General features: G+C 41.2%; 1 protein-coding gene across 14 annotated transcripts in view; it reads left to right on the top strand.

Moving 5' to 3' along the window:
- ZBTB8A (zinc finger and BTB domain containing 8A) overlaps window positions 1-20,487 on the top strand; it is a 129,802-nt gene that overhangs the window by 69,402 nt on the left and 39,913 nt on the right. For all 14 annotated transcript variants that reach the window (XM_081585848.1, XM_081585851.1, XM_081585849.1 and 11 more), the window contains one exon: window positions 18,786-19,609. In XM_081585848.1, the coding sequence (XP_081441974.1) occupies window positions 18,786-19,609 (824 nt within the window). The remainder of the gene's footprint in view (window positions 1-18,785; window positions 19,610-20,487) is intronic.

Below are 20,487 nucleotides of genomic sequence, written 5' to 3'. Positions count from 1 at the left end.
GGTTCTCAGATTGCCTGAATCTATTCAGATGTTCCCATTCCAAGTCTTAGGGTCTCCCTCACCATCAGTGCCTGTCGCATCAGAGACTTGGTTAGGATGTTAAAACAACCTGTGTTGTTATTTTGCGACCCACACATTCGGGGTCTAATTTTTAGCTGTGTGCACCATGTGACTTCACAGAGAGCTTCGTTTAGGGTCATCATCAACGTTCTCTGATTCTCTGATGGTGACTTGAGTTTAAAGACTGGACCTTATCATTTCCTCGCCGTAAGTGCTTCAGTACGGTCAGAAGCAGATGGCCTCCCAAGTCCTTGTAGTCATCATTACTATCATGATGGTCAAATGCAGCAGCCACTTGGTCTCCCAAAGCATTGCCTTTGATAGGACTTCATCCTAAGCAAACATGAGTGATGAGGTAGATAATCATAACGCCACTACTTTTCCATTTTCCATTGACAGTAAGCCCATCACTCTGTTCAAGCTCAAACAGTCAGCAAACCAATCCCCAAATCCTATTTTGGAGGGTCTATTTCCTGGGACCTTTTCTGTTGTTAAGATTGTATAGTAAGAGTCCTGTCCAGAAAATGGAAGTCATTCCAGATATTCCAGACAGAGATAATATGCTACAGGAAATTGCAAGGGTGTGGGAAGGTCTGGAAGAGCATAAATGAGGATGGGGGCTGGAGGAACAAAAAAAAAGAAGGAAATGATACTCAGAGACCACAAGGGCTTAAGAGTTCACAAGCCCTTAAAGCTGAACCCACAAGCATGTGCTGCCTGCTGCCCTTCTGGAGACGCAGTCAGTCTTGGATCTGCTGAAGAATTGCCACCTCAATCAGAACTTGAATCACCAAAAAGATTCTGTATCTGCCTCAGCTGCTGTCCAGAATCATCCCATCCTGCTACTCTGAGAGCTAGAAGCTGGAAATTTCTCTCTTCCTCTGGTCTTCTGTTTCCATTATGACCCATTTAGCATATCTTACAGGAAATTAACTGATGAAAGATCCTGGGTCATGAGATTTCAGACTCTCAGCCCCAGACTCTACTTATCAGAATATAGCGGAATACAAAAGGGCAGTTGTTTGGCTTAAATAGGTATGCGATAGGTAAAAATGATCAGTACAGAAACCAAAATCTATTGCCTTAGTTACGAAAGCCTGGCAAGAGCAAAGAACAAACGTACTCAACCCTAGATGGGTAGGTTAAGGAAAAACAGCAATTCCTCCTGCCTATCAGTTGCTATAGTCCAGCAATGCAGCAGTTTCACCAATACAAATCCACTGAATATTTATTATCTACTATGGGTTAAGCTCAGTTTATGTTGTGATACTTTAATCTTGTGATTTGAGTGAAAAGTATAAATCAGAGTAGATTAAAAATCAGGTAAACATTTTTAGATTTAATGACTGTAATTCTACCGTATTACCCCTTCCTCATCATTTTCACAAATAGTGATATTTACTTAGAGACCAAAGGCATCCATAATGAGCTCCCATACTACTCCCTTCTCAGGTATCTGTACACTTTGTCACTCTCTCTTCCTATTGCAAAGAGGGTGTCTACTCCTCCCATCCCTCACTCATCCTTTCTAATAGTAACCATTTTAATGTGTTCTCAATCTCTTCCTGCTTCATCTGGAAGTTTATTTCTTCAGTTATCTTTTTTTTTCTTTCCAAAATATTCATTCTTCTTCAGCCTTGACCCCACTTTCCCTTACTATCACTTTCTCCCTTATTCTCTTTCCCTTTACAGCAAAACTCTTTGAAAAGAGTTGTGTGTGCTTGTTTCTCTCATCCCATTCTCCCTTAAACCCACCCTAACACACACATATACACACACTCTCCACTGATAAATCCAGTGGTCAACCCTTAGTCCTCATCTTACCAAAACTAACACAGTTGATCTACCCTTTCTTCCTTGAAACACTTTCTTCCCCTCCAGGATATTTCTTTCTGTCTTTCTGGCTTTCCTCTCAGGTATCTTTGCTTGCTCCTCTTCATCCCTGTATTCTCTAAATGTTGAGAGTGCCAAGGACTTGTATCTGTTCTATGTAGTCGCCTCCTTTGTAATCACATTGAATCTCATGACTGTAAATACCATCTATATGCTGATAGTTCCCAATCTTATATCCCCAGCCTGGACCTATTTTCTTAACTCTATTCATGTGCCCACCTGCCCGCTCTTCATCTCTTATTGGATGTATAATGGGACATGTTAAACTTAACATGTCCAAAATTGAGCTCCAGGTACCAGCCCCTACCACCTGTTTCTCACCTAGTCTTTCCCATTTCAACAAATGGCAAGTCCTTTTTGCCAGTACTCAGGCCATAAAACTTGGAGTCATCCATGATCGTTCTTTTTCTCTTCCCTGCCGTATGTCTGTTACCTAGTTGTGTGTGTGTGAGTTACCTCCTTCCTTTTTATCTATTGGAGTCTTTTCATTAAGCCCCTGGAACTCAGTCTCCATCCTGTCTTGAAATTATACTTTTCTTTTCAGGACCGGAGTACATAGCTCTAGGAGTTCATCTGCCAGCTTGAGGTATTTCACTTTAGGGAAAAGTCATGTGACTGCCCTTTGACACAGTTGCTAAAATCATTCCCCCAGCTCTCAGCCTTTTCAGAGGTCCTCTGTTCTTTCTTCTGCTTGTCAAAACAGTGTTCAAGTCTCTGCAGTCAGGAGAAGATAATTTTCCACTTTACTTTCACTGTTAACATCCTCCCACTCCCCATCAACTCTCAGTGAGGAGCCTGTTTAAATTTGTACACAGTGACTACTGTTTGCAACTCTTAACAATACAGATGCTCACTTTGAATGTCTACAAATTGCCTGCATAGCAAATTCTTGTTGAAACTTAGACTGAAAAAGAAAATCTGTTTCTCCCCCAAGGAATTAACTTTTATTAAATCTTTTAAGAATAGAATTAGTGTTTATGTAAGACATGGCTGAAAAAGAACTGGCGATTACTTGGTCATCAATTTATCTTTCCTCTGTGAAACCAACTTTGATTCCTTTCAGGGTTAAGAATGGATTTTAAAGAATAGTTACACTAATAGTTAGATGAAAGTTAACAAAGAACTCAGAATCTTCAGATATAACATAAATTGAGATTATTTGGTTACAAGTTAAAAGGAAAACCACCTCAAATTAACTTTAGGAAAAGGACGTTTATTGGCTGAAGTAACTTAAAAGTCCAAGGATCGATATAGATTAAGGTATGACTGAGCCTAGGGCTGGGGTCATAAAAATGAGCCTGTGTCTGGTTTTGTTTGTTTGATTTTTGGCCACATTGCACAGCATGTGTGGAGAAGGCGATGGCACCCCACTGCAGTACTCTTGCCTGGAAAATCCCATGCATGGAGGAGCCTAGTAGGCTGCAGTCCATGGGGTCTTGAAGAGTCGGACACGACTGAGCTACTTCACTTTCACTTTTCACTTTCCTGCATTGGAGAAGGAAATGGCAACCCACTCCAGTGTTCTTGCCTGGAGAATCCCAGGGACGGGGGAGCCTGGTGGGCTGCCGTCTATGGGGTCGCACAGAGTCGGACACGACTGAAGCGACTTAGCAGCAGCAGCAGCACAGCATGTGGGATCTTAGTTCCAGACCAGAGGTTGAACCGGCGCCCCCTGTGTTGTAAGTGTGGAGTCTTAACCACTGGACCGCAAAGAAGTCCCCTGTGTCTGTTTTTGTAAGTAAAGCTTTATTGGAACACAACCATGCCCATTCCTTCTCATATTGTCTAGGTGTTTTTATGCTCTGAATTGAGCAATATAGTGGTGAAGCTGAATAGTTGTGAGAGAGATCTATGACCCACTATGATTTGTGGGTTTTTCCCCCAAACCAAGCAATTCTCCCAACACTAACTCAACTCAGTTCTGGCACTATCTACCTGTGGATAGCATCAAATTCCACAGGTTAAGAGCTCAGTCCCACAAGACTGCCTCTATTTCAGATGCTAATCACAAGTCAGATTGTTCCCTGTGCTTCTGACCAACTGGCTATAAATCAGAGGTTCCCAGGACTCCCTCCTTGATTAATCTGCCAGAGTGGATCACAGAATTCAGAAAACTAGTTAACTTACTGGTTCATTACAAAAGGTAGCAGCAGTCATGAATCAACAACTGGATGAAGAGAGACATAGGACAAGATGCTGAAACCAGGAGCTTCTGTCCTATGGAGTTTGGAGCTGGCAAGTGGATGAGTTCTGGCTCACCAGCGTGCAAGTTCAGAACCCCATCCCTCTTGGTTTTTATGGAGGCTTCATTACATAGGCATGATTGATGAAATCAGTGGCCATTGGTGATTGATTCAACCTCTAGCCCCTCTCTCCTCTTCAGAGGTCATGAGGTGGGACTGCAAGTTCCAACCCTCTAATCTAATTAATCCACTGATTGTTTTCCCTGGCAATCAATCCCCCATTCTTTAGGGGACTTCCAAAAATTACCTTATTGGGACTTCCCTGGTGGTCCGGTGGTTAAGACCTGGCACTCCCAATGCAAGGGACTCAAGTTCGATCTCTGGTAGGTGAACTTGATCCTGCATGCTACAACTAAGACTCAGTGCAGCCAAATAAATAGTCAAAAAAAATCACCTTATTAACATAAACTCAGTTATGGTTGAAAGGGACTTGTTATAAGTAACAAGATGCCCATTTCACCTTCATGGCTCTGCTATGATTTCAAATATTATAACACAAGATGCTCCCATTGCTCTCACTGCTTAGAAAATTCCAGGGGTTTGGAGAACTGTGAGCCAGGAACCATGGACAAAGTCCAAAATACAGTTCAGTTCAGTCACTCAGTTGTGTCCTACTCTTTGCAACCCCATGAACCGTAGCATGCCAGGCCTCCCTGTCCATCACCAACTCCCGGACTCCACCCAAACCCATGTCTGTTGAGTCGGTGATGCCATCCAACCATCTCATCCTCTGTCATCTCCTTCTCCTCCCGCCCTCAATCTTTCCCAGCATCAGGGTCTTTTCAAGTGAGTCAGCTCTCCGCATCAGGTGGCCAAAGTATTGGAGTTTCAGCTTCAGCATCAGTCCCTCCAATGAACTCCCAGGACTGATCTCCTTTAGGATGGACTGGTTGGATCTCCTTGCAGTCCAAGGGACTCTCAAGAGTCTTCTCCAACACCACAGTTCAAAAGCATCAATTCTTCGGTGCTCCGCTTTCTTTATAGTCCAACTCTCACATCCATACATGACTACTGGAAAAACCATAGCCTATTATAAATCACATTTTCACACCCACAAACCCTAAAATATTTCCCATCTGGCCCTTTACAGAAATGAATGACCAGCCTCTGGTCTAGGGAAAAATAATGTCGATTGAATCCGGTCTTTCTATTTCTCTGCTCTGCTTTCCCCAGTGTCAATCCCTTCTCATGTAGGTTCTCTTATGGTGGCAGAAAATCTGCATAGCTCCAGGCTCACATCCTCATAAGACTGGTTTTCTTGCCTAGTTGCTCCAATAAAAAATGCTAAGATTTGCTTTGATTGAGCCTCCTTTTGTGGCCTTGTTTGATATGTCCATCCCCCAACCAATAACTGGCCATGGGAATGCAGTACTCTGATTTGCCAGGTCAAGGTCACAAGTTGCCCTCTGGAGTGATGAGTCGAGTATCTTCCAGATCATAAGAAGTGAAGAAGTGAAGGGTTGATCCTCTTAAGAAAAGTTGAGGAGCTATTTCCAGAAAAAGGTATTGAATGAGTAGGGGGAGTAGTAGGAATAGAATAATAAGTAAACAGAAGGGAAATTACATAACAGGCCGGTAACCAAAAGTGCCCTTTGAAACAGTTAGAATAACAACTTTTAAATAGCTACAGCTTCTTCTGTTAATATGGAAACAAATACTTTCCCTTTTACCAATTCATTTATTTAAAAAAATATATTTATTTATTTATTTATTTGGCTCTGCTGGGTCTTAGTTGTGGCACACGAGAGCTTCAATCTCGGTTGCCACATGCAGGATCTTTAGTTGCAGCATGCAAACTCTTAGTTGCAACATGTGAGATCTAGTTCCCTGACCAAGGATCAAACTCGGGACTCCTGTACTGGGAGCATAGAGCCAACCATTGGGCCACTACGGAAGTCCCTCACCAATTCATTTTAAATCAAGATTTAGGTCAACTAAGTGAAATTACTGTTTTTATTTAGTGCGGTTTATATTAGCTTCCTAGGGTGGGCTACAACAAAGCACCACAAAGTGGGTGGCTTAAAACAACTGAAATTTATCCTCTCAGTCTGGAGATTAGAAGTCAGAAATCAAAGTGTCAGCAGGGCCATACTCCCTCCGAAGGCTCCAGGGAGAATCCTTCCAGCTTCTGGTGGTTGCAGGTATTCCTTGATTTGTGGTTGCATAACTCCAATCTCTACCTCTTCATGTGGCTTTCTTTCTTGTGTGTATTTATGCATCCTCTCTTCTTGGTATAAGGACACCAGTCATTGGACTTAGGGCCCACCCTAATCCAGTATGGGCTTCCCAGGTGGTGCTAGTGGTAAAGAACCCGCCTGCCAATGCAGGAGACATAAAAGACATGGGTTTGATCCCTGGGTCGGGAAGATCCTCTGGAGGAGGGCATGGCAACCCACTCCATTATTCTTGCCTGGAGAATCCTATGGACAGAGGAGCCTGGAGAGCTACAGTCCATGGGGTCACAGAGAGTCAGACGTGACTGAAGTAACTTAGAACGCACGCTCTAATCCAGTATGAGTTCATCCTAATTATATCTGCAGAGACATTCTTTCCAATAAGGTTACATTCTGAGGTTCCAGGTAGACATGAATTTTGAAGGGACAGTATTCAACCCACTACTCGGTTTAGCCATATATTATTGGAGAATTGAAAAAGCAGAAGATTTATCTTTTTAGCCTCTAAATAAGTAGAAAAATAAAGACTGGGTTAGTGTGTATTCCGGGAATGCAAAGATGATTCAATATCCAAAAAATCCATTAGTGTAATGTATCATTTTAATAGATTATTATGGGTTGAATTGTGTTACTCCTAAAAAGATATATTGAAGTCCAAACCTACAGTACCTTATTTGAAAATAGGGTTGTTACAGGTGTAATTAATTGAGGTCATACTGGAGTATGGCTCTTTCATTCAAAATGACTAGGGTCCTTATAAGAAGACGTTGTGACGGTACAGGAGAGATCTCCCTGTGGAGACACAGAGACACATAGGGAGAAGATAGCCCTGTGAAGATGGAGCAAAGATTGAGGTTCTGCAGCCACAAGCTGAGGAACATTTGGGGCCACCAGAAGACAGAGAAAAACAAAGAAGGATTCTTCTCTTAAAGATTTCAGAGGGAGCCTGACCCTGCTGGCTTTAATTTCAGATCGCTAGACTCCAGACTGTGAGACAGTATATTTCTGTTGTTTTAAGTCGCCCAGTTGATGGTATTTTGTTACAGCAGCCATAGGAATTGCCATGCCCTCCTCCGTTGGACTTCCCTGGTGGCTCGAATGGTAAAGCGTCTGCCTACAATGCAGGAGACCTGGGTTCAATCCCTGGGTCAGGAAGATCTCCTGGAGAAGGAAATGGCAACCCACTCCAGTATTCTTGCCTGGAAAATCCCATGGACGGAGGAGCCTGGTAGGCTACAGTCCATGGGGTCACAAAGAGTCGGACATGACTGAACGACTTCACACTCAGCCGTGGGAAACCAATAGCCAGATTAAGAGAAAAAAGCATATAAATACAGAATAAGCGTTTAATACAATTTACCACTCATTTATGATACCAAGTTTTAATTAATTTATTTGTTCATTTATTTTTGGCTGTGCTGAGTCTTCATTGCTACTCGGGCTTTTCTCTTGTTGTGGTGAGCAGGGGCTACTCTCTACTTACAGGGCACGGGCTTCTCACTGTGATGGCTTCTCTTGTGGAACACAGGCTGTAGGACTGATGGGCTTCAGTAGTTGCTGCACATGGGCTCAATAGTTGCAATTCCTTGGCTCCTGAACACAGGCTTAATAGTTGTGCATAGGCTTAGCTGCTCTATGGCACGTGGGATCCTCCTGGACCAAGGATCAAACCCCTGTCTCCTATATTGGCAGGTGGATTCTTTTACCACTGAACCACCAGAGAAGCCTCTAAGCATCATTCTTAATGGTAAGATTTTAGCAGCATTTCCACTTAGCTGATGAAGCCTACTAGCTCATTCAGTATAGCAATAAAACCTATAAGCAACAGAAATAAACCTAACAAAAAACATTCAAGGTCATAAAGAAAATAAGGAAACATTACTGAAGAATGTGAAAGAAGACCTAAATGAGTGATGAATTATACCATATTCATGGATAATAAGACAATGTTAGAGGTGTTTCCCCAGTGGTCCAGTGATTGACTCCATGCTTACACTGCAGGGGGCACAGGTTCAATTCTAGTTGGGGAAGTTCCACATGCTATGAAGTGTGACCAAGAAAAAAAAAGAAAATATTTTTTAAGAAAAAGACTCAGTATTATAAAGATGTATGGTCTTGCATAAATTAATCTCTAAATTAAATTCCAGAAATAATCCCTATAGGATATTTTAAAAGTGAATTATGATAACCTTATCATAATTTTTATATAGAAGAAAAAGAGACAATCATTTTTTTTAATGTTATTTGAAGGAGACTTACGAGGGAGAGTTTTAGTTTTCTAAATTTAGCCTTAGAAAGCATCACTACGAACAAAGCTAGTGGAGGTGATGGAAATCCAGTTGAGCTATTTCAAATCCTCAAAGGTGATGCTGTGAAAGTGCTGCACTCAATATGCCAGCAAATTTGGAAAACTCAGAGTGGCCACAGGACTGGAAAAGGTCAGTTTTCGTTCCAATCCGAAAGAAAGGCAATGCCAAAGAGTGCTCAAACTACCGCACAATTGCACTCATCTCACACACTAGTAAAGTAATGCTCAAAATTCTCCAAGCCAGGCTTCAGCAATACGTGAACCGTGAACTTCCAGATGTTCAAGCTGGTTTTAGAAAAGGCAGAGGAACCAGAGATCAAATTGCCAACATCCACTGGATCATCGAAAAAGCAAGAGAGTTCCAGAAAAACATCTATTTCTGCTTTATTGACTACGCCAAAGCCTTTGACTGTGTGGATCACAATAAACTGTGGAAAATTCTGAAAGAGATGGGAATACCAGACCATCTGACCTGTCTCTTGAGAAACCTGTATGCAGGTCAGGAAGCAACAGTTAGAACTGGACATGGAACAACAGACTGGTTCCAAATAGGGAAAGGAGTATGTCAAGGCTGTCTATTGTCACCCTGCTTATTTAACTTATATGCAGAGTACATCATGAGAAACGCTGGGCTGGAAGAAACACAAGCTGGAATCAAGATTGCCGGGAGAAATATCAATAACCTCAGATATGCGGATGACGCCACCCTTATGGCAGAAAGTGAAGAAGAACTAAAGAGCCTCTTGATGAAGGTGAAAGAGGAGAGTGAAAAAGTTGGCTTAAAGTTCAACGTTCAGAAAACTAAGATCATGGCATCTGGTCCCATCACTTCATGGGAAATAGATGGGGAAACAGTGGAAACAGTGTCAGACTTTATTTTTTGGGGCTCCAGAATCACTGCTGATGGTGACTGCAGCCATGAAATTAAAAGACTCTTACTCCTTGGAAGGAAGGTTATGGCCAACCTAGATAGCATATTTAAAAGCAGAGACATTACTTTGCCAACAAAAGTCCGTCTAGTCAAGGCTATGGTTTTTCCAGTGGTCATGTATGGATGTGAGAGTTGGACGGTGAAGAAAGCTGAGCGCCAAAGAATTGATGCTTTTGAACTGTGGTATTGGAGAAGACTCTTGAGAGTCCCTTGGACTGCAAGGAGATCCAATCAATCCATCCTAAAAGAGATCAATCCTGGGTGTTCATTGGAAGGTCTGATGTTGAAGCTGAAACTCCAATACTTTGGGCACCTCATGCGAAGGGTTGACTCATTGGAAAAGACCCTGATGCTGGGTAGGATTGGGGGTGGGAGGAGAAGGGGACGACCGAGGATGCGATGGTTGGATGGCATCACTGACTCGATGGACATGGGTTTGGGTGGACTCCGGGAGTTGGTGATGGACAGGGAGGCCTGGCGTGCTGCAATTCATGGGGTCGCAAAGAGTCGGACACGACTGAGCGACTGAACTGAACTGAAATTTAGTTTAAATTTAGAGTTTAAATTTAAACTCAATTTAGAGTTTTAGTAATTAAAGCTGTGCAGTATTGGGGGAGAGAAATAGATGAATTGAACCAAAAAAGGAGCTTAGAAATAGACCCATGAATTTATGGAAACTAGATGTATAACAAAAGTAGCATTACAAATTAGCAGGGAAAGGATTTTCTGTTCAATAAATAGTGCCAGAAAGATTGGTATCTTCATGAAAAATATTAGAATACCATATGCAAATCAGTAGTAAGTTAAAACCCTGAAAGTGAGAAACAGAAGTTTATTAATAAAAAAAAACTCTATATCCTTGAGATAGGGATTTCTTAAACAAGATAGAGAAAGCACTTTAACAGACTGATACATTTGACCATATTAACACTAAAAGCTGCTGTTTAATGAAAATTCTACCTTTAAGGGAGTTAAAAAGACAGACCACAGATGGGAGAAAATATCTGCAAGACTTATAACTGATAAAGGATTAGTTTGTTGGATATATAAAGGATACCTATAAATCAATAAGAAAAAGATAACCCAGTTTAAAAAATAAGAAAGGATATTGTGTAGACAGCATCATTGGCCCCAGTTCATCACCCGCTACCAACATTCACACCCTTTGCTGTATGACTTTTGCAGTTCTTCCCACTAACAGACCAGAAGATATTTCTTCTCCTCTGTACTTTAGATTCAGCCATGTGATTTGCTTTAGTCTGTTAGGACGTGGTACATGTGACACTGTGGCAGCTATAAGCCTAAGCCTTAAAGAGACCTCATGTAGTTCCCCTTGGGTTTATGTCCTTTAGCCATTGTCGTGAGAAGAAATTGTCCAAGCTGGCCTGCTAGACTCAGGAGGAAGATGTAAGACCATATAGTAACAGCCACTTCAGACAAGTTGCCCCATCTAGCCCACAAGAGCATGAGATAAATAAATACTTAATTTTTGTATAACATTGTTTTGGTGGTTAGTTGTTATGCAGTGGTACTTAGCAACATTGTAATGAGCAAGGAAATTCACTTAATCATGGTCAACAAACATTAAAAGTTGTTCAGCCCATTCAAATAAAAGCAATAGCTTACCATTATATGTCCATAAGATTGGCAGAATTTAAAAAGTCGGATGATAATAAGTGTTGGCAAAAATTGAGAAGTAGAAATTGATATATAGCATTAGTGAAAGTGCACACCTAAAGACTAGGTGACATGATTCTAGCCATTGAGTTGCAAGTTCCCTGGATGTAGCATCTGGAAAAACCATTTTTTTTCCTAATAAAAAAGATAAAAATTGCCTGGTAATTGCCTTTTGTCTTTTCATCTTCCTGCCAGGAATGTGGACGTGAAGCTGCAAATGGGGCACTCATCTTGCAGCATGAGGTGTTTTAATTTCATTACTTATATTTTTCATATGTTCATTTGATTCCTCTTCAAACCTACCTTTTCTTTTTTCCCCCATTCTTGTGAATAATAATAATAAAGTAAAAGGAGAATAACTAAAGTAGTACTTCACAAAGAACTACATTTGCCAAACACTGTTTCAAGAGCTATAGATATTGGGTTGGCCAAAAAGTTCGTTCGGATTTTTGCAGCCAATGTTACGGGAAAACCTGAAAGAATTTTTGGCCAACCCAGTCCATCAACTCATTCAATCCTCACAGTAATCCTATGAAATAAATGCTATTTTTGCTTCTACTTTACAGATAAGGAAACAGTGATACAAAGGTTAAATATTAATACATTGCCCAGGTTCACATAGCTATTAAGTGAAAGAGCTAGAATTTCAGTCAAGCTACCTGGTTCTAGTGTCTGTGCTCATAACTATATGCTAGTGTATGTCACCTTTTATCTTTGATCATTTTAAACACACTTATTTAATAGCCTGTTAGATTTTTATTCTATTTTACTCAAATTTTGGGGTTCTAATTCCCTGCTTGTCATGCCTGCTAATTCTTCTTTATAATGAAAAATTTCCTTATATCTTTTAATATTTTTGACTCTTTCATTCAACAGCATTGATTAAGCATCTGTTGTGTGCTCAAGTGCTGTTCAAGGACCTGGGAATATAAGTAAACAAAACAGGCAAACTCTCTGCTCTCGAGGACCTTAAGTTCTAGAAGGAGAAAACAGAGCGTGATCAAATAAGAGGATAAAGAGTAGGGGGAGGTACATAGAATGATAAAGGAAAGCCTTTCTGATAAGTTGACATTTGAGCAGAGATCAGAAAATGTGAGAATGGGAACTATGTGTATATCTGGGGGAAGAATTTCCAAGCAGAGGGAATAGTACCACAAGGCTTCATGGCAGGAACTTGCCTTAAATGTTTGGGAATGAGTTTTGGAGCTGGAATGCTGTGTGTGAGGGCTAGAGCAGAGGAGATGTGGGCAGAGAGGTTCTGTGAGGGATAGGATGCAGATGGTATAGGGCCTTTCAGGTCAGGAAAGGCACTTTGGGATTGGATGGGGAACTTTGGAGGGTTTCCAAAGTTTGCAGAGGAGTGACTTGATTTCACTTACGTTGTGGAAAGGTTGCTCTGGCTACTGTATTCAGATTAGACACTCCACACATTCATTCCAGGAGAGAAGAGTGTTGTGTAAGATATGAAGTGCCATTTTAAAAATTAAATATAATGGTTATTTTGGTTTGTTTGTTTTGAACTTTTTCTTTTCTATTGGGGTATAGCGGATTAACAGTGTTGTGATAGTTTTAGGTGAACAGTGAAGGGACTCAGCCATACCTGTATCCGTGCTTGTGTGCAGGCTCCGTCGCTCGGTCATGTCCAACCCTTTGTGACCTGATGGATTGTAGCCCACCAGGCTTCATGGAATTTTCCAGGCAAGAATACTGGAATGGGTTGCCATTTCCTACTCCAGGGGGTCTTCCCAACCCAGGGATCGAACTTGCGTCTCTTGCCTCTCCTGCAGTGGCAGGCAGATTCTTTACCACTTCATAACCCTCCATGCCGTTCCTCGCTAAGTCGCTTCAGACTCTGTGTGACCCTATGGACTGTAGCCTGCCAGGCTCCTCTGTCCATGGGATTTGGGATTCTCCAGGTGAAAATACTGGAGTGGGTTTTCATACCCTCCTCCAGGGGATCTTCCTAGCCCAGGAATTGAACCTGCATCTCCTAAGTCTCCTGCATTGGCAGGCAGGTTCTTTACCTCCATACATGTATCTATTCTCCCCAAAACCCCCTCCCATCCAGGATATCACACAACATTGAGCAGAGTTCCATGAGCTACACATTATTAGGTCCTTGTTGGTTATCCATTTTAAATATACCAGTGTGTACATGTCCTTCCCAAACTCCCTAACTCTCCCTCCCCCCCAGCAACCATAAGTTCGTTCTATAAGTCTGTGAGTCTATGTTTTGTAAGTAAGTTCATTTGTATCATTTCTTTCTAGATTCCACATATAAAGGATATCATACGATATTTCTCTTTGACTGACTTCACTCAGTATGACACTCACTAGGTCCATCCGTGTTGCTGCAAATGGCATTACTTCTTTGTTTTTAATGAAAAGAAGGCTGAGTAATATTCCATTGTATATTTGTACCATGTCGTCTTTATCCATCCCTCTGTCCATGGATATGTAGGTTTCTTCAATGTCTTGGCTATTGTAAACAGTGTTGCAATGAGCATAGATGTGTATGTATCCTTTTGGATCATGTTTATCTGCAGATATATGCCCAGGAGTTGGATTGCAGGGTCATATGGTAGCTCTATTTTTAGTGTTTTTAGGAACCTCCATACTGTTCTCCATAGTGACTATACCAATTTACATTCCCACCAGCAGTGTAGGAGAGTTCCCTTCTCTCCACATCCTCTATAGCATTTATTCTTTGTGAATTTTTTGATGATAGCCATTCTGACTGGATGAAGTGACGTCTTGTAGTTTTGATTTGTATTTCTTTAATAATTAGTGACGTTGAACATCTTTTCGTGTGCCTATTGGCCATCTGTTTGTCTTCTTTAGCTCAGCTGGTAAAGAATTCGCCTACAATGCAGAAGCCCAGTTCAATTCCTGGGTTGTGAAGATCCACTGGAGAAGGGATAGGCTACCCACTCCAGTATTCTTGAGCTTCCCTTCTGCTCAACTGGTAAAGAATCTTCCTGCACTGGGGGAGATCTGTTTGGTCCCTGGGTTGGGTAGATCCCCTAGAGAAGGGAAAGACTACCCATTCCACTGTTCTGGCCTGGAGAATTCCATGGACTGTATAGTCCATGGGGTCACAAAGTCAGACACGACTGAGTAACTTTCACTTTCATGTCTTCTTTGGAGAAGAGATTATTTAGGTCTTTTACCTATTTTTTTGAGTGGGCTGTTTGTTTTGATGCTGTTAAGTGTCATAAACTCTATGTAAATTTTGGAGACTAATCCCTTATCAGTCACATCATTTGCAAATATTAATATTTTCTCCCAATTCGTGTGTTGTCTTTTCATTTTGTTTATTGTTTCCTTTACTGTGCAAAAGGTTTTGAATTTAAGTAGGTCCCATTTATTTTTGTTTTTATTTCCATTATTCTGGGAGACAGATCAAAAAAGATACTACTGTGATTTATGTCAGAGAATGTTCTGCCTATATTTTCCTCTAGAAGTTTTATATTAATAGTGTCCAGTCTCACATTTAGCTCTTTAATCCATGGTTATTTTTTAACATGATAACTATGGCATAGGCATAATTTTGAGTATTATGCAGCCTGGAGAAAATCTGCACTTTGTGAAGGATGATTCCATGATATCAAGGTTAACTATAAGGAGGACAAGAAGAATGCAACTTCTCGAAGACAACACTCAACAAGAAAACCTTGAAGATGCTGGCACCTCAGGTCTTTCCAATGTCCAAATGAAGCTGCGTGGTCAACAAATGCCTAAATTGGTATTTATGGAACCAGAATTTATGTCAGGTTTTCCTTATAAGGAAAACCTCTTATGCAAAGATGTCTCCATGGTTTTTTAAGGATATCCTCATTTTTAAGATTTGGGTATTCTGATTCTTCAAGTAGTTCCTGTTACTAACAAATGACCAGTATTTATTAAATATTTCTTTGTATATACCAAAAGTATTTAAAATTCTGCCAATTTCACTTCGTATCAGTTACTTCTACCTATTACTCAGTCCTAACTTGACTACTTATTTATTCATTATTTCAACCAACACATCTTGACCATCTACCATATGCCGTTAGGAGGCTGTTGATAACAGGTGACGGACTGAAGTGGTATCTGCAGTAATGGACAGAAGTGGTAGGATTTTAGATTTATTTTGAAGGTAAAGCTGACAACACAGTATCAAAGATGACTCTTAATGCTTTGGATCTAAATAAGTGGGATAGAATTACCATTTCCTGAGATGGATAAGATTGTAGAAAAGACAGGTTTAAGATGAGGATGAATGAAGAGTATGGTTTTGGATATGTTGAGCTCAGGATGCCTATTAAATATCTAAGTGGCGATGCACATAAGTATAAAAGTCTGGGGCTCAGGGAAGAGGTTGGGGCTAGATGTGTAAATCTGTGAGTTATAAGCTCAAAGATGGTGTTTAAAACTATGAGCCTGCATGAGATCACGTAGGGAATGATATAAGTAGAGGAAAGGTCTGAGCCTGAGGCCAAGGACATTGCAGCTATAGGGGAGAAAAAATTTTCCTTGACCTTCTTCCTTGCCTGTCTGAAAATTAAAGTGACAGATTAGCAGGAGAAATGTATACGAATTTACTCAAAGTAAGTTTTACGTGACACAGTAAGCTTCATAAGGAAATGAAGACCCAAAGAGACAGATCTGTGTTTTTTGCTAGGCTTGATGAAGAGTGGACAGTCATGGAAAAGAATGTGGTAGATAAGCAGTAAGAGGTAAACTCAGTGAACTGGGGACGCTCAGTACAGCCTGTTTGTTCAGATTCTTCTCAGCATCCCTTCGTTTCCTGAGATAAGGCGGCTCCTTTCCTCTGTGTCTAGGGGGACACCTCTCACCTGGGTTTTGTGATCTGATGCAGCAGAGAAGGGGGGGAGGGTGTCAGAGTGACCTTCCTGCTTCTGCCTATTTACTCAGACTCCTTCAGTTCATAATATTCACTGCTGAAGTGCCATATTTGGGGGTAGCATGTCCTGAATCCCATAGCACTTAGAGATGAGATAAGGAAGAATCAGGAGAGCAGACTGAGGAGTGGGCAATAGGAGAAGAACCATGAAGGAGTGGTATCCTGGAAGCCAAGTAAGTGAAACAAGGGTTTCAGGTTGAAAAGAATGATCCACTTGTCAGTGAAATGAGGACAAAGAAGTGGCCGTTGGATATGACAACATGCAAGTTACTGATAATGATCTTTCCAAAAAACGGGTTTTGATGGATGGGCATGAAAACCTGATGAGAATAGGAGAAGTGAAACTAGCAAATGAAAAAACCAAGACAAAAACTCTTTCAATGCATTTTGTGTAAGGCAAGCAGAGAAATGGAGTAGTAGCCAGAAATAGATGTGAAATCAATGGGAGTTTATTATGGTTTTGTTTTTTTGTGTTTTTTTTTTTTTGCAGTGCTGGGTCTTCACTGCTTTATGTAACTTTCTGTAGTAGTGACTAGTGGAGTCTACTCTCAGCCTTGCACAGTCTTCTCACTGTGGTGGCTTCTCTTGTTGTGGAGCTCTAGAGGTGGCTCAGTAGTTGTGGTGCGTGGGCTCAGTTGCTCTGAGGCATGTGGAATCTTCCTGGACCTGGGATCAAACCTGTGTCCCCTGCATTGGCAGGTGGATTTTTAACCACTGGACCATCAAGGAAGTCCCATCAAGGGGAGTTTTTAAGGTAGGAGATATTAGACATCATGGTAGTACAATATTGGAAATGAGCCAGCCGCTCTATATAGCAAAGAGAATGACTTTGAGTTCAGTTTAAGCAGAGCTTGTTTTCCACCTGATTCAGTATCCTTGCCTGGAGAATTCCATGGACAGAGGAACCCGGCGGGCTACAGTCCATGGGGTCCCAAAGAGTCGGACATGACTGAGTGACTAATACTTTCACTTTTTTCGGGTTCTGAGAGCTTCCCTCCTAAGCAATTTGGCATTTACTTCTGCAAGGTGTCCCCATGGACACCACCAGCCCAAGACTCATTCTCATGTTAATTTTTCAGCTTGAGGTTTTCCACACCAAGCAAGCAAAATAAATTTGGACTCCATAACTTCACAAAGCACAACCTTGGGTTTGATATCTCATCTAGGGACGTTTTTTTCCTCAACCAAGGCCCTGCAAAGACAAACTTTCTTTGCCTTTTCCCTGGACTTAGGGGCAAAGTTTACTACTCCTTTTTCAATAAGGTTGAACACTTAGAGGGTCCCAGTTTCTGTTACTGATAAAAACCAGAGCCCGTGTTGCTGCCCAGCAACTCAGCCATACCTTTAAAGTTTTGCCTGCATTTTAGCCAGCACCTCTAGAGATTTGTGACCGGAAATTTCAGCACTTTCTAGACCACCATTTGGCTGGAATCAGAAATCATCTCCCTTCATTCTTCACCTGGCTAATTCCTAATTGCCTTTGAGGTCCAGCAACCCACTCCAGTATTCTTGTCTGGAAAATCCCATGGATGGAGGAGCCTGATAGGCTACAGTCCATGGGGTTGCAAAGAGTCAGACACAACTGAGCGACTTCACTTCTTTTGAGGTTTCACCTAAATGTGACTTCTCAAAGAGATATTCCCTAACACACTCCAACCCAATCTAAGCTAGTTTACTGTTTTACACCAAGAGCAAAGAAGACCTCCTTCTGTCTTAGCACTTGTCATTAATAACTTCACATGAATATTTGTTTAATGCTGATATTCCCTTTAGGTTAAAAACTACACAGAGGCAAGGAAGAAGTCTATTTAGTTTACCATATAGCAGAAGGCCTGATTTATAGAAGATGCTCAATCCAGGTTCTGTGACTGAACAAATAATTGTCTAAAAATCAAACAACTGAGAGTAGAGGTAACTACCCTTCCCTGGTGGCTCAGCTGGTAAAGAATCTGCCTGCAATGCAGGAGACCTGGGTTCGATCCCTGGGTTGGGAAGATTCCCCTGGAGAAGAGAACGGCTATCCACTCCAGTATTCTGGCCTGAGGAATTCCATGGACTGTATAGTCCATGAGATTGCAAAGAGTCAGACTTTGCAGGACTTCCCAAGTGGCTCAGTGGTAAAGAATCTGCCTGCTGATGCAAGAGATGCAGGAGATGCCAGTTTGATCCCTGGGTCAGGAAGATCCCCTGGAGAAGGAAATGGCAACCCACTCCAGTATTCTTGCCTGGAAAATCCCATGGACAGAGGAACCTGGAGGGCTTCAGTCTATAGAGTCTCAAAGAGTCAGACATGACTGAGCACTCACACACAAGAGTAAAGTAGGGACTTCACTGCCTGTCCAGTGGTTAAGACTCTACACTTCCACTGCCAGGGGCACGGGTTTGATCCCTGGTCAGGGAACTAAGTTTCCACATAAAAAGAGTATCACATGGTATCCTAAAACCTATTATCTTCTGTGTCTTGGAGGTGATATTCTCTAAGGAGAAAATGTTTTTAATGGAAAAAGCAGAGGTTTCTGTCATTTTACCTGGCTCATCTTAGAGAAGCAGTGTCACTCCAGTGTTGGTAACCACTGTGTCTTTTCCTCCCTAGAATGGAGATCTCCTCTCATCAGTCTCACCTCCTGCAACAACTGAATGAGCAGCGCAGGCAGGATGTGTTTTGTGACTGCAGTATTCTGGTTGAAGGGAAGGTCTTCAAAGCCCATCGAAATGTCTTATTTGCTAGTAGCGGCTACTTTAAAATGCTTCTTTCTCAGAACTCCAAGGAGACAAGTCAGCCAACCACAGCAACATTTCAGGCCTTCTCCCCTGACACTTTTACAGTTATCCTGGACTTTGTCTATTCCGGCAAGCTCTCTCTCACGGGCCAGAATGTCATAGAAGTGATGTCAGCTGCTAGCTTCCTTCAGATGACTGATGTCATCAGTGTATGTAAGACCTTCATTAAATCTTCGTTAGATATTAGTGAGAAAGAAAAGGATCGCTATTTCAGCCTCTCTGACAAAGATGCCAATTCTAATGGTATAGAACGCTCCTCTTTTTATACCAGCGGCTGGCAAGATGAAAGCAGTTCTCCTCGTTCTCACCTAAGCCCAGATCAAGGAACAGGTATAATAAGTGGGAAATCTTGGAGTAAGTATAATTACCATCCAGCCTCCCAAAGGAATACTCAACAGGCTCTGACCAAGCATGAACAAAGGAAAGATTCCATTAAAAAGTCCAAACATTTAAGGTTGTCACAGCCTTCTGAAATGGCTCATTATAAGTCAAGCAAACGAGAAGCACGGACATCTGATTCTTCCAGCCACGTTTCCCAGTCTGAAGAACAGGCACAGATGAATGCGGAAATGGACTCTACTCCTGTTAGCTATCAGTATGGACAAGGATCTGATGTCACGTCAAGAAGTTTTCCAGGTACTGAAATAGAGAATTAGTCCTCTCAATCAGGTTCCAAGACTCCACTGTAAATCAATCCTATCTCAACATGCCCTTGGTTTTAGGGCAGTTGAACCAAGTGTGGGTTTTTTTTTCTTCCTGTTTAAAAGGTCATACTTCTCTAATGAAGAGAAGTACTTCTTCTTCTATATATAAGAGGTAAATTTTTAAAATTAAAATATTGGATAAATTTAGTAAGTCAAAACAATAGAGTTCTGAGGGTCAGAAACCCGTGATTTTCCAGACCCGCTTTTCTGTGGATGATTAGATGACTGTTAGATGTTTAAAGCTCTTTTGTAAATGGCTCAGTCCTTAAGAAACATATTTTCAATTTATTTTTAAAAGTTTTATATTGGAATACAGCTGATTAACAATGTTGTGTTAGTCTCAGATGTACAGCAAAGTGATTTAGTTATACATCACACTTTCACTTTAAATAGTTTATTTATTTTTTCTGAGTATTCACTCAGGAGGAGTATTTTTATACAGAAAACTTAAATAGAGCAATCATGCATATTGGCAAAGGTTCACAGCCCTAATACCTAAAAGAAATTAAATCTGATTCTATTAAGATATAAATGCATAATTTTTAAAAACATGACATTGATACTGTAACTCTGTGTGCAACACCGTGAGATACCTCATTTCTATAATAGTAAAATGCAGAGAGATTATGTAGGCTGATAGTTTCAAAGTAGACAACAAGGATTAGAAATGCATATCATCTAGTCCCCCCAATTAATCATTAGCAGATTTGCTTAGTAGTTTGAAAAGTGAAAGTGAAAGTTGCTCAGACATGTCCAAGTCTTTGGGATCCCATGAACTATACTCCAGGCCAGAATACTGGAGTGAGTAGC

This window comes from Giraffa tippelskirchi, chromosome 3 (assembly GCF_054371585.1).
Source record: "Giraffa tippelskirchi isolate mGirTip1 chromosome 3, T2T-mGirTip1v1.2.pri, whole genome shotgun sequence".
NCBI lineage: Eukaryota > Metazoa > Chordata > Mammalia > Artiodactyla > Giraffidae > Giraffa > Giraffa tippelskirchi.
The sequence above is the reverse complement of the archived record's forward strand: the minus strand, read 5'-3'. Positions and strand labels throughout refer to the sequence as shown.